This window comes from Epargyreus clarus, unplaced genomic scaffold (assembly GCF_041222505.1).
Source record: "Epargyreus clarus isolate Ecla_fem2 unplaced genomic scaffold, WU_Ecla_fem_2.2 ptg000029l, whole genome shotgun sequence".
Lineage (NCBI taxonomy): Eukaryota > Metazoa > Arthropoda > Insecta > Lepidoptera > Hesperiidae > Epargyreus > Epargyreus clarus.
The window spans coordinates 4,503,857-4,517,143 of record NW_027332235.1 but is presented as its reverse complement, the minus strand read 5'-3'; the positions used below and the strand labels follow the sequence as shown (position 1 = coordinate 4,517,143).

At 35.9% G+C, this 13,287-nt stretch overlaps 1 protein-coding gene across 1 annotated transcript in view; it reads right to left on the bottom strand.

The window, feature by feature from the left end:
• Positions 1–4,419: 4,419 nt before the first annotated feature.
• LOC140754568 (paired box protein Pax-6) overlaps positions 4,420–13,287 on the bottom strand; it is a 38,911-nt gene continuing 30,043 nt past the window's right edge. Inside the window, exon 5 of the mRNA XM_073089612.1 lies at positions 4,420–4,686. Coding sequence (XP_072945713.1) covers positions 4,420–4,686 — 267 coding nt within the window. The remainder of the gene's footprint in view (positions 4,687–13,287) is intronic.

Here is a 13,287-nt window from a genome sequence, read left to right as displayed (position 1 = left end):
CGCATAAATAAATATTCAACAAGCCATACATCTCACTAATTTAGTACGGAACCCCATAATAACCATCTATTCTGCCCTGCGAATAAATATCTAGCGACATTTTTCTCAGCCTTATCTCGAGAGAGCAGACGTAGCGCTGTCCTGCTTTAGCTCACAGGAGCTGTATATCTCCGTCGCCTTCCTACATTCATCACGGGTCTACCTCCCTTTATTCAGTACGTTTTATTTAGTTTTCGCCCCATAATGGATTTATTCCGCGCCCCCGTTCTTTGACCTTGTCTGTTTGTCTTCCAGTTTGGTTTTAAGATCTGCTGCGTATTGATTTGACCTCGGATGAGCATCGATTTACAGATTTGGGACCGAGACATGAATAGAGTATAACAAAGATTGATAAAGAATGCGTAAAGAAATGGTTATTTTATTTTAATTGCCTTCTATTTAAGATTAACTAATGGAGTGTGCCAATGATTGCTTTAACAAAGTAAGCCCGAATTAATTTTATTCATAATGCCATTCCGGAAGGTTTCCGGATCAATCCCAGACCAGGTTATCCAGATGGACATAAAAATAATTTAGTCTAACACGACACATTCTACATCTGTATATTCTAAGGTGGTAGAGCCCTTTGTAGCTCGACTTCGGCGGCTTTACTGCCACATCTATTGCCTAATAACTGCAATGTTAAGCTCTGCTGTGTTCTGTTTGAAACATGCGGCATGAAGACATATTTTTTGGAGGCATTTCGGTTTAGTCCTCAAGGGTAGCGATACTTCAGTGACCAATATCAGGTAGGAATTTTATCTGGGTTTTGATTACAGGTTGCCATGGACAGTAGTAGACTTAATATTAAGTAGACTTAAAAATGAACAACTATACAATACGATTCAAAAACATATTGTTAACAGAACGGCACGGACACAGGGCTATCAAAATCTTATATAGAAAAATATGTTTTAGTCTGACACGGCACGTTCAATGCTTGTAAATATAGAGCCTAACTCGTTTAAACTCGGTCAATAAAGGTCCCGTGTCCATAAGCCATTACTTCCACCGTGTCCTACCCCTGCGTAGGGGAAGTGAAAATAAAATTGCTTAACTACTTAGTTCGTTAAGGGTCCTTCGCTGTCTAAACGATACGTCTGAACCCCACCTGCTCACGTTTAAGGGTGTTTTATGAAAACATATTGCATTTTATATAATGTATTGCATTAAAAAGCGGTGATAGTCTAGTGATTGAAACTCGGCCTCTCGATCGAGGGGTTCGAGGTTCATATCCCAGGCACACCTCTGATTGTTAAAGTTGCGTATTAGAAACTAATTATTATCAATTGCTTTAGCTGTAAAGGATACATCGTGAGGACATCTGGTCTGAGAGAAATTAAAAAAAAATCAAAGGTATGTGAAGTCCGCCAATACGCACTTGGCCAGCGCAGTGGACTATGGCTTAATTCACTTCATCCGTGCCCAGCAGTGGGACAATAATGGGATGACGTTGACATTGCATTAATAACACACCAGTTCCACCTGAGGCAGAAAAAAGAAGTACAGGCACTGGTACTTGTAAAGGCTTAGTTAGATCCTGTAATAAAAAGTGTCTCTACCTTACCACACCTTTCGAATCAGAACGTAGAAAAAACAAGATTTTCAGAGAAATGTAAGTTCTATACTTTTGCCTTTATGACATTATTATTTTTGCACTATTTTTGTGAGGAACACTATTTTCTTCAAAAATCTGTAGCGGCAGTGACCAAATAGTACCTATTAGGTGGACTACATTCTCGTTTACTACTTCAACTTCAAAAAAATATGCCTTAATAAATAAATATATTAAAGGTAGTAGAACCCTTTGTGGTTCGACTCCGGCGGCACCACCGCTACGCCTATTTCTGCCTAATAACAGCAGTGTTAGACGCTGCTGTGTTCCGTTTTGAAGGGTGTGGTGAGGGAGACATACTTTTTCGAGGCGTTCCAGCTTAGTCCTCAGAGGTAGCGGCGCATCTGTGGCCGACCTCAGGTAGGAATATTTAATCCTATTTGGGTTTGATTACAAATGTCCATGTGCGGCAGTACCCACTTACCCTCAGGTGGACTGCATGCTCGTCTGCTACTTCTATATTATAAAAAAAATATAACTTAACTGCCTAGCAACGACTCTATACGCACAATAAGCCATTTTCAAACTGAAGTAAATCGTGGTTAAACCTAATATATATTTACTTTAGAATTTACCTAATAATTTGACGGAGGTACGGGAGCACAAAGCAGTACAATTGCCCCGGGGAACACTTTGTGAGGCTGATTAATGTTTCATACAGCCGGTTTGCGCTTTGTATAATTATTATACGTTTATGTACTAAGTGGATATATTATACTTCCATTATGTATGTAAGTATTTAAAAAAGTTAACTATTTAGTTATTAGAAAATCGTAAAATATCTAACAAATTTTATGACAAGTCTTACTGTCTTCATTTAAAACAATCTTTCACTTATTTCGTCGTCGTAAAAAAGTTATTACTGTCCCACTGCTGGGCACGATCTCTTCTCATGACAGAGGTTTACCGTACCGCACTGTAGGTTCACCGTTTGGTCAACTGGTAGACTTCACACTTCTTTAAAAACCTTTTTATTTTAAAGAACTCTGAGGTATGTAGGTTTTCTTACGATGTTTTCCTTCAGTTAAAACAAGTCATGTTTAATTGCCAGTATTTGTTTTATTCAATCATAGGGGTTAAAACTTAGAATATATCACGAAATATGTTTTTACTTAAGTTCTCCAATAAGAAAGTCTTATTAGAACCAATAAGTACATTATATTAAACTCCTAATCTACCTAGAAAACATTCAATATCAATTCAGTATCTAACTAGAAAATGTTCAATATCAATTAAACTGTGATTAACACACACATAAATTGTGATCCAAACTCAGACTGTATTTTTCTAATAGCAGTATTTATGAGTATCCGCTTTGGACATAGATTAGTAAAGATTACTCACTCTTAACAAGAAAATGTACCCAGTTTTAAGAATTGAAATAGTTGCGTAAAAAAGTTTTGCCACGTCTCCGTGCTAAAATGGCCCTAAAATATTTGAAATAATTATTCATTATGTAAATTACGCAGTATTAGTTATTTATTCGTAAATTTTCTCTAAAAATGTTTTTATTTGTCAAGAATTCAAAAAATGAACTTACTATAATAAGCCGTTTGTGGCTTCATTCAATTTCAAGGCGGCGAAGTATCTTTACTATTCTATGACTTTGGACGACAAGTTAAATTCTGAATTTCAAAAAATACGAGTATAATATACGGTTTATTATGTAAAGTCAGTCTACGCTTTTCTCTTAAATCTATATTAAAAGTTTAAATAGGATATACGTATGTAATAATAATAGCTATATCATATTTGCCCACGTTTAGGCAGGTACCAACATCAATTCATAAAGAATAAAAAACCTCTAACAAGAAGTCAGGATTGCGAGGAAGCAGTCGGTACAAGTAATTTCGCAAGTACGCGTAACTTTGGATTTGCTAAACCATTTATCCCAGAAACAAACGCTCGGATACAAGTAATTTAATAACGGATAAGTATAGAGGATCGAAATTAAAAATTCCATAACTCGTTGCAGTTTAGGTATGCGGGAATACCAGAAAAATGCTCAAAGCCAAGCACCTAATTGGATACAGTAGACCACTACAAAGGGGGATGTTTGAGATAAAAATGAAAATTAAATCTTCCGCGCGGATGGGCAGAGTAATGTTTTTGACGGTGGCTCCGCCCGGAGGGGGATGAAATCGACTATCAAAATGTTCGGGAAAAAAGTTGCGTGTGACCGGCTGTCAACTGTGGCCTTTTTGGTTCTTTTAATTATTCCTATCTGTGGTTAGTGGTAGCGGTAGCGCTTTCCATTTTTGAACGCGGAAATCTGTTTTGTCTGTGCTCTGTAGAGTTTGTCTATGGTTCTTTTTAATACGGAAAACGAGGGGTGTTATAAGTTTGAAGCTCATACTTTTAATATCTACGTGTTTTTTGTGGTATCTGTAATGCTGAAACGAATGATTCAATTTATGGATAAGATTTTAATTATTGTAATTCTATTAACGATTCTCTCATACGAATTTAACTACTTACCCGAATATTTGAATAACGGTTCAGTCATGTAGAGCTCATTGAAAAATGAATAAGTTTATTTGCATGTTGTGTAATTTGCACTTAAGCTGTTTTATATTAAATAAATAATACTTACTTTCAAATATTTATATTTATAATAACTTTCTTTTCATTCAACCGAGTAATGAAATTCGTCCTTAAAGTGTCTATATCAGTCCTTACGTTGCCTATGACTTTACTATGTCTTAAATAGTTTTTATTTATATTCATATAACATTTGATAAGTAACAGTAAACTATATTTAAAAGTCACTTACCTTTCTTCATCCCCGGCATTTCACCCCCATTGCAGCCAATGGTTTGCGGCCCAGGACTGAGGCTGTGGAGCTGGTAGGGGGGCGTCCTGGTGTCGATCTGGGCGGGCCAGGGGGCGCGCGGCCAGCTGGGGGTGGTCGGGGTGCCCAGCAGTCGAAGCCGCTCGTACACCGGCGTGGTGCAGTCTTGGGGTGTCTGCTGGTTGCTGGTCTTCTCCTTCTGTGCTGCCAGGTTGCGTAGCACGCGATTTATTGAGGATACCTGGTGAAGATGATGTTTATTGAAAATTATGTGAGCTGTCAGCAGTTCCGAGCTTAGTATATAATAGGTAAAAGTAGTCAATTTTATATATTGACTCATAGTCCCATACAAGGCCTCTATGTGCCTTGGGTGCTCCAAACACATACGAAGAATACACAAACAGATTCAAAATAGCAAAATATATCATTGAGATGTTTGTTTCGTAGGGAAGTAGGTAAATCCCGAATTGCTTCTATGTCAGACTGGAATTTTTCGACAAGATGAGGTCAGGATTATGCGAGAAAATCCAATGTCACCGTGGATCGCGCTTCTATCTTAGATGTGGTTTTAATGTGTAGGCCTTGGTATCATTATCTAAATGCGGTATGGAAGTGTACTTCATCATTCCATTTATCATTAATTATAAGTCCCTATTAGGCCTCTACCTACGAAAAGATTTTCGCTGTAGTCACTGAGTAGCGTAAGTTTTGATTACCGCAGGTAATCCTCATATAATTATCCTGATTTCTTCCGTCTTCTCACTCGCACGCGGAAGAAAAAAGTTCCGTGAGTTCTAAGCCTAAGACATATTACGGAAGAATGGTGTTATTATAGTCCAGACTGCATGTCTACAATATTTCCGACTAATGCTCGGCCAACCAGTAAGTTACAATAATATTAGCATTAGACATAATAATACACTTTGGTTCATAAGTGAATGCGGTTTACACGTATTGAATTTGAGGTTAAATAACTTGTCACTGTTGTTTAGGTTGGAGACAAAACTAACGTCAAATATTGCGAAATTATGTATCAGCTACTATTGAAAATGTTTTGCGGTTAGTAATATGATAGTACTGTTTCGTATTATTTCCTGTATGGTTTGAACAAGTAGCAACAGTTAGCTTAATAGTTATTTCAGTAGGTTATTTACATAATTAGTTTAATTAGCACCTGCTACTTGGTTCGAGGGTTACCAGAGTAAAGAAATAAATATTTTTTTGAAAAGAGAGGTTATAAAAGGTAGGTAGAGTTTTGTGACAAAATATTTAAATTTATATTTATTTAGTCTCCAATGAAGCTTTTAAAATCTCTTTATTTTGTAAAGCAAATGCGTAAAAAAAGTAATTTTAGATGGGTAACATTTCTTTAAATTTCATTTGTTATACATTTTATTTTAAAGTTTAAAAAGATGTTTATACATTTGGACGAGATTTTTCTTCCGATGTCTCACCTGATGCATTAGAATAGTTTTTTTTTTTAATTGATATAGAAATTGGCAATAAAACCGATTTTTTTACTCTCTACAAACATAATTGTGTCTTTTTTCAAAGATTTCGTAGAAAATAGTACGAGACAGACGCCTAGATACAAGAGTGATTGTATAAGGGATCCACTTTTATACTCTTATTAATTAATGATTGAAAGCCTAAAAATTGCCTCTCTTAAACCCTAGGTAATAGAATAGTACCTGTGAAAATTTTGATTTATATTTGAATTATATTTGAATCATTCTTGAATTACTTATTATAATGTATGAATCATATTAATTGTATCAGATAGAACTCAATCGAGTCTGTTATGCGACACCTTTTAAGCCTTGTAGATACATACCACTTATAGTCTTACGAGTATACCTTACTACGTAGTTACCGTGCCAGAACAAGTTTTACCTTAATCACATTGATAAAAAACTGTGAGCAGAGCAGCGTAACAGCGCTTGTATCGAAGTGACGCGTGAGTAAGTAGTGGGTATGATTCACGAGATGTCGACGATAATGGGCCGGCGACGGTGCGGTGACGTCACGGGATCGGACGGGCGTGTCGTGCATTCATTAAAGTTACATATGGGTAGTTTGATTTATTTTTCTTTATTATGGGATTGAAATGTAACAGCTTTTTATTATGGTGTTAAAGTAATAAGCGGTACAGAAAATATTTGTCACACCGCCACACCTATTTCTACCTAATAACAACAGTGTTAGGCGCTGCTGTGTTCCGGTTTGAAGGGTGTGGTAAGGGAGACAGACTTTTCCGAGGCGTTCCAGCTTAGTCCTCAGGGGTAGCGGCGCATCTGTGGCCGATCTCAGGTGGGTATATCTAATCCTATCTGGGGTTGATTACAGCTGTCCATGGGCGGCAGTAGTCACTTACCATCAGGTGGACTGTATGCTCGTCTGCTACTCCTATATTATAAAAAAAATGAGTTTCATATACATAGTTAATTTGGCTTGTTAATAAATATAATTTAATATTGGAATACAGGAGTTTAGTGAAATGGATGTCTTGAATAATATAATAAAAAATAGGTCTGAAACTGATTGTATATTACGAATTACGATGAAATCAAATGGACCACAAACATTTTCAATAAATACAGACGAAAACTCGATGGTAATTTAACTATGTTTTCTGTGAAAGCTTACAACGCGTATATACAGACGCATAGTTGATACATATTATTCTGGGCGGTCTGCCAGTGGCGTTGCATACATTAATGACAGATCGAGTCATTTTTTGTTTTTATTGTATCGCGCCGAGTGTCTAGATATTAACAAGTGTTGCTGTTTCATGAAGGAATTAGTTTTGTAATCAAAACCTTATTTTAAGTAATATCCTTGTATATCTATATATTTATTCTATAAAGTAGGTACTTCTTTAAAGAACTACAAAGAGTTATGCGCTAAGTGTACCGTAAAAAGTAACTTCTTCATAAGTTTTATTTGTCGCGTTTATCCAGTGGCGATTACAAGCAGTGGTCAGTGCGCATAAAATACGCACGACAACGTTCAACATACCCGATAGGTGTTAATCGATAGCCCACCCAGACTCGGTACAGACCGAAAATGTCCGGCGTACCAACTGTCACACTGGCATGTGACAGCGCGCCAAACGGACGTAGCGCGTAACTTAGACGTAGGGCAGGAAGGCGAGGCCGTAAGACGATAGATGGTAACTCGATACACGACCGCGCGGTGGTCCGCCCCGCGCGCTGACTGGCATCTGACGCGATGCCCGATGGACCGAGAAAGCGCGGCACGTTCGAAAAACGAACGTTTTTTTTTTAACTAAATACTTCGTTTTTCGTCTATGATTGACTTTGATAGTTGACAGTTTTGTTATTGATATCTTTTTTATTTATTTGATACTTTTTAAAGTTTTTTTTTAATGGAATGGTGTTGAAGGTTTGCAATTATTTTTGATCTCAACAAGGGGAAAGTAAATTGTAAGAATACTTCGATCAGAAAATTATAACAAGTCATCTAATTAAAAGTCACTCAACCAAGTCTCAGCCGGCGGACTAGAAAAATGAACGTTCCGTAAAGGGTTGTCAGTTGTTGCAAGTTTTTCCAACAAAATGAAATGGAAATTTTTAACAAGCACCGAGTGAAATGTCAGAGGAAAACATCGAAGAGTTAAAAGTCAATGAATCGCAGCAATTAAATGTTTCTTTGTAATTATATTGTTATGATTGATAAGATATAACAAGCAAATTACTATAACCAATTAACCATTTTGTTTAGAACAGAATTTTAATTTCTTTTTAATATTAACACAATGACTTTTAAAAGTTCGTACTGCAATTTAAAACAAAAAAAATAAATCGTCTAATATCGTTAGAGATGCACTCAGGTTTTTTTTTAATCATAAACTTGCGCTTGACAACTTTTCAAGCGTGCGTGAAATGTAAACCTATTAAGCATAGGCATAAACAAACGACCCATGCGCATGAGTGTGGCCATGTGTGAAAAACGTCTGTGCACTGGCCAGTTGTAAAAAACGAACTTCACGAGTAAAAACCTGTAAACAGTCCCTTAATTCGAATCACACACCCAATGAACGTTTTCCACAATTGTACTCACCTAATACACCAATTAGTAAACCCTTCTGAATTCAAAATATGTTTATATGTGTGTTTCCGCGAATTAATTTTCTTTATGAACATGCACACAGACAAAGTCCGATTCACAATGGTCGGTTTTTATTCGATTGGACTTAAATGAGATTTTAATTTTCGAATCGACTTCACGGCGAATTAACGTTCTGTGTAAATGTTTGATTCCATGGTTAATACCGGTAGCATACAACATTCTTAAAAGTATTTTTTGTGGTATTAAAAAGGGTAAGGATTTAAAACTAAAAAAGATGTACATTTGACTTTATTTTGGCAGTATCTCACGAATGCATGATTTTTTCAACGATGACGTAAAAAAGCTGCATTGAATCTTGTACATCTCTATTTATGTACCTAAACGTATTATTGAATGCCAGTTACCTATGTAGATATATATATAATAAAAAGGATAATCAAATTATTACTTAAATGTTTGAAGTATTTTTTAATAAATAGTAGAATTGTTCAAAGTATCTTATAATGTCTAAACTTTATCGGGTCTACTACTCGTATTTTGGGTTTGTATCGTAACGTTTACCAGTCAGACGGAAATGTAATAGGTTTTTTTATGAAAGCTACTGTATTTATTAATATAAAATTAATATCAAGGATTTCTACTGTCGCTAATTCGCAAATCTTGTGACATTTGGTTTGCCTTAAATTTATATTGGTATCGCATCGAGCGCCTTACGGACTTTATTTTCTAGAACGACCTAGGAATTATTTGAAAGAGTATTAGATTCCTGCATCTTTCATCTTTTCGAATATTGTATACCCTATACGAAACACCTTGTGAAGTGGCAGTAGATGTGATGAAAAAGAGCTCTTTAAAGAACCTAATTTGAATTAAAAAAATATAATTCATTTGATTTCTGAATTTAAGTGTTCAAGCATTGATATACCCATCTATTTCAATTATGCGTACCTTAACTGTTTATACGACGATTAGATTCAATCTCTGAGCCGAAAACGTCAATCTCGGCTACAATATTGGTACGGACTTTGAATACAAAATAAATTACACCGTTTGCCGTGCACCTACCGTTAAACGGTAACGTAAAAAGTATGAAAGGTGCCCCCTAAATACCGGGTGAGGTGGAGCGGGAAAATTATCTTATATTTGCTCAGACGGCGTGAACAGGGCGCGAATACTTTTCAATAAGCTTAGAGAACGATTTTTTATTTTTATTTTTATTTTTACCAGTCGTCTTGTGCGCTGTGCGAACGGAACGCGCAAATATAGGGGATCTGTTAATCAATACTCAATAAGTACTTGATTGCATCAAGTTTTATGCGATACTTTTTGTTGTCAATATGTAGTGATGGTTTTGTATGAAATGCTGGTTGCTTCCGTCTACGTTGGTGATCTGACTTCGAATTTTAGGCTGTTTACCAACGATGATTATGAGAGAGACTTTGGTATAAAAATTATTTCTTATAGATACCTACTGAAAAATCGACCGACATTTAGAATTAAGGAATAGTTATAAAATTTACGTCAGAGGTCCAACTTAACGTGGGCATCTTGTTCTGATAGGAGCTGCGTATCTAAAACACATAATTTAAGATCAAAATATACCTAATTTTTTAAACCCGTAATTATTTTGATATGGGCCTTATGTAATGTTTGAGCGATTACATTATCGATATTGAAATTTCTAGTACATGCCTGATAATACATATCATTATTTTGGTTGAGTAACAGACTTGAGTCACCGTCTACGATTCCAGTTGCATTATCAAAATCACTCAAAATCACAGCGACATTATCTCATCCAACGCTCGCTTACTTCCCGCTATATTTAAATGCGCGCCGAATGAAAAAGCAGTGCATTACTCCTCATTGTTGGGTACAGAAGGGTCCCGGACAAAGGACAACCTGCTGGGTCTATTGTGCGCCAAGTCGGCACTTTGCGAGTCAATATTTTGGGTGACTTTTACTCTTCTTTTCAAGCTTTTGCGCCGTCAGCAACAACTGCGACGCTAGCGCCACGCCGGCGCATTTCATCGGAGTCATTGTTTTTTTCGCTTTGAATATGGAATTGAATCGCAAATTGGATGGATGCTTGTTTTACGCTGCTATTTTTTCCGTTGTTCGCGAGGTGTTCGTTTTGTTTTGAGTTACGTACACTACAAAGCTGGTTTGTTTTCCTAGATGTAGGATAAGATAGGATTGGATAATATTTTTTCGAAATAAAGCTGTAGCCGAAAGAGGCTATGGTATAAAACCGGTAATGATTTATAAAAAAAAACGAATCGCGCAAATCCGCCAGCAACGACAATAGAAACCTCTTCAATTTATGAAGTTTATTTTGTATATGCTTCATAAGATATGCTTCAACACACTTATCAAAAGCTGAAGAGGGGACAGTTCCTCAATAGCCCATAAATACTAAATCAAATTAAATATAAAGAAAGTCTTGTCAAGCGTCTCACATTAACGCATTGTTGTAAATTTCAATAAAATCGGATTCGCATTTAATTATTTCTCATCACAACAAAGGTGTGGACACTAGGGCCCGTACAATAAGAACCCACAGACCGCCCCGTGTTCATAACCAACGCCTTCTCGGTTAAGAAAAAATCGACCAAGCGTAAGATGCCAAGTCAACATACTTAATTCCTGAAATTCCCACGAGTGAATTTGAATTTAATTGTCGATTTCGTATTGTGTGCAATCAAAGAAATGGGTCAATACATTTGAGCTCATAAATCTATTGTTTGTTGACGTATAGGCAGTTTGTCAATACGGAATGTATTGTCCCGGGGCGCGCCGGGGCTCCAAATTAACTCGAGCTAAGGTGTTCGGCCTTTGCCAGACTAATTCAGAATCGTTTGAGGGTGAAATGATATGCAACCGTTCATTAGATTCTCATGGGCGGGATGAGAATTGTGGAGCCATTATTCAATCAAGACGCACTGCCTACTGAGCTACGTGTTTGTTGTAATCCGATTTTGAGGTTGTTTAATTTAATTCATATTCAAGTTTCATTGTACAATATGCGAAATAAGAGATGCGAAATATAACACCTTTCTCAATTTCTTTATATATTTCTGTTTATTTTTACTTATAACGTAAAAATATACGATTTAGATAGATTTGAAGTAAAAGTGCAAAGTGCAAGTGCATGTGAAATTGCAAAAACCTATTTAAAATTCTAAAAACATAAAAAAAATATATATGATTTAAAATTCATTTATTATAAATAAAATTAAGTGACATAGGTTTTTTTGTAGGTGTTCGTTATAATTCTCGGATAGGTATCAAGGAAAATATTTTGTACACAGATTTTTGTGAATTTAAGAACATAATAAGCAGAAAAACGTAGGCGTCGATATGACCCTTCTATCGGTCAAGCGAAAGAAATACAAAACGCCCCTAAGATTCGTTCGACGTAAAACATTCGTGCTTGTTAAATCTGTCATGATATTATAATAATAAATAAAAATAAGATTTGGTAAAGGAATAGTCAGACCATCGAAGAATATAGGCTACTCTTTTGATGAATTAGTAGCACGGGCACATGCAGTCAGCCCGATTGTAAATGGTTACTACAGCTCATTAGCATCTCTTAAGCCCGTTATTAAAATCTAATCTATCCAAATTTTGCCTACCAAAGATTGAAATATGACAATTTGTAGTATATCTTTGGTAAGTAAATTGGACGGATTGATTTTTAATAACAAAAGTTAAGAACATAGTATTGAAGTCAACTACGAATGCATTGTTACCCACATAACTAAATTATGTCGAAGTGATAGTATCTAGTTCAAAAAGAATAAAAATTTGTGCCAAAATAATTTATTCTAACTAAATGTGTTTTGATTTTAAAAAGAAATCCCCTAATTAGTCATGTGTTCACTTGTGGTCGCCGCAAACCTCAAATATTATAATTAAGTTTATATATAGTATATATGGTATCTTAAAGTGTATATAGGCGTCATAGCTGACGACTAATTACGAATACCTCACGCTATCCACACACTTCAAAAGCTTTAAACAAAATTCAAGTTACTCGCCGATCATAAGACGAAACCCGACGCGATTTTCCGCTACATGTATTGTCGAATAAAATAATATCTCGGCAAAATACTACGAAAGGCTGGCGTAAAATTGATTATTGATTTGTTTTATTATACCTTCGAGATGGATAGACAAATGCGAATAGACGGCCGAGTGTGGGGACAGATAAGGGACGATGTGTGACGAAACGATCATTCCGGTTATAAAGTTGAGGAAGCTGAAGGCGTCTTCAGACATTTGAGAGGATAAAGTGGTAAAGATTGAGTTTGTCAAACAGATCACCTGTTTGCCGAATTTAATGTCTGTGATTCTGTTTGATTTGATTGTTAGTATTCATCAACTGATATTTGAATCATCAAAAGTGGTTAAATTACTTTTCTCATTTATTTTACGTAAATACACCCCAAGAAGAACTGTTAAATACGCCTGGAAATTTAGCAAGAAAAAGTATTTTTACGCGAATATGTGCATATGCTTTCATTATTGTACTCAAGTAAGCCACGAATTAATTTCAATGTTATGTTAAAGAATATTGTACCTTCAATAATAATAGTCAAAATGCACCAATAATGAAGTGAAAACAGTCGAAGTGTCAATACAATTAACGTGACGTCTTTGAAAGTCGTCGAAGTGGCAAAAGTGTTTAGATACTCAAAGATGCGTGCCTGAGCTTTGAACCTAGGACCCCTTGAGTGAGAGGTTT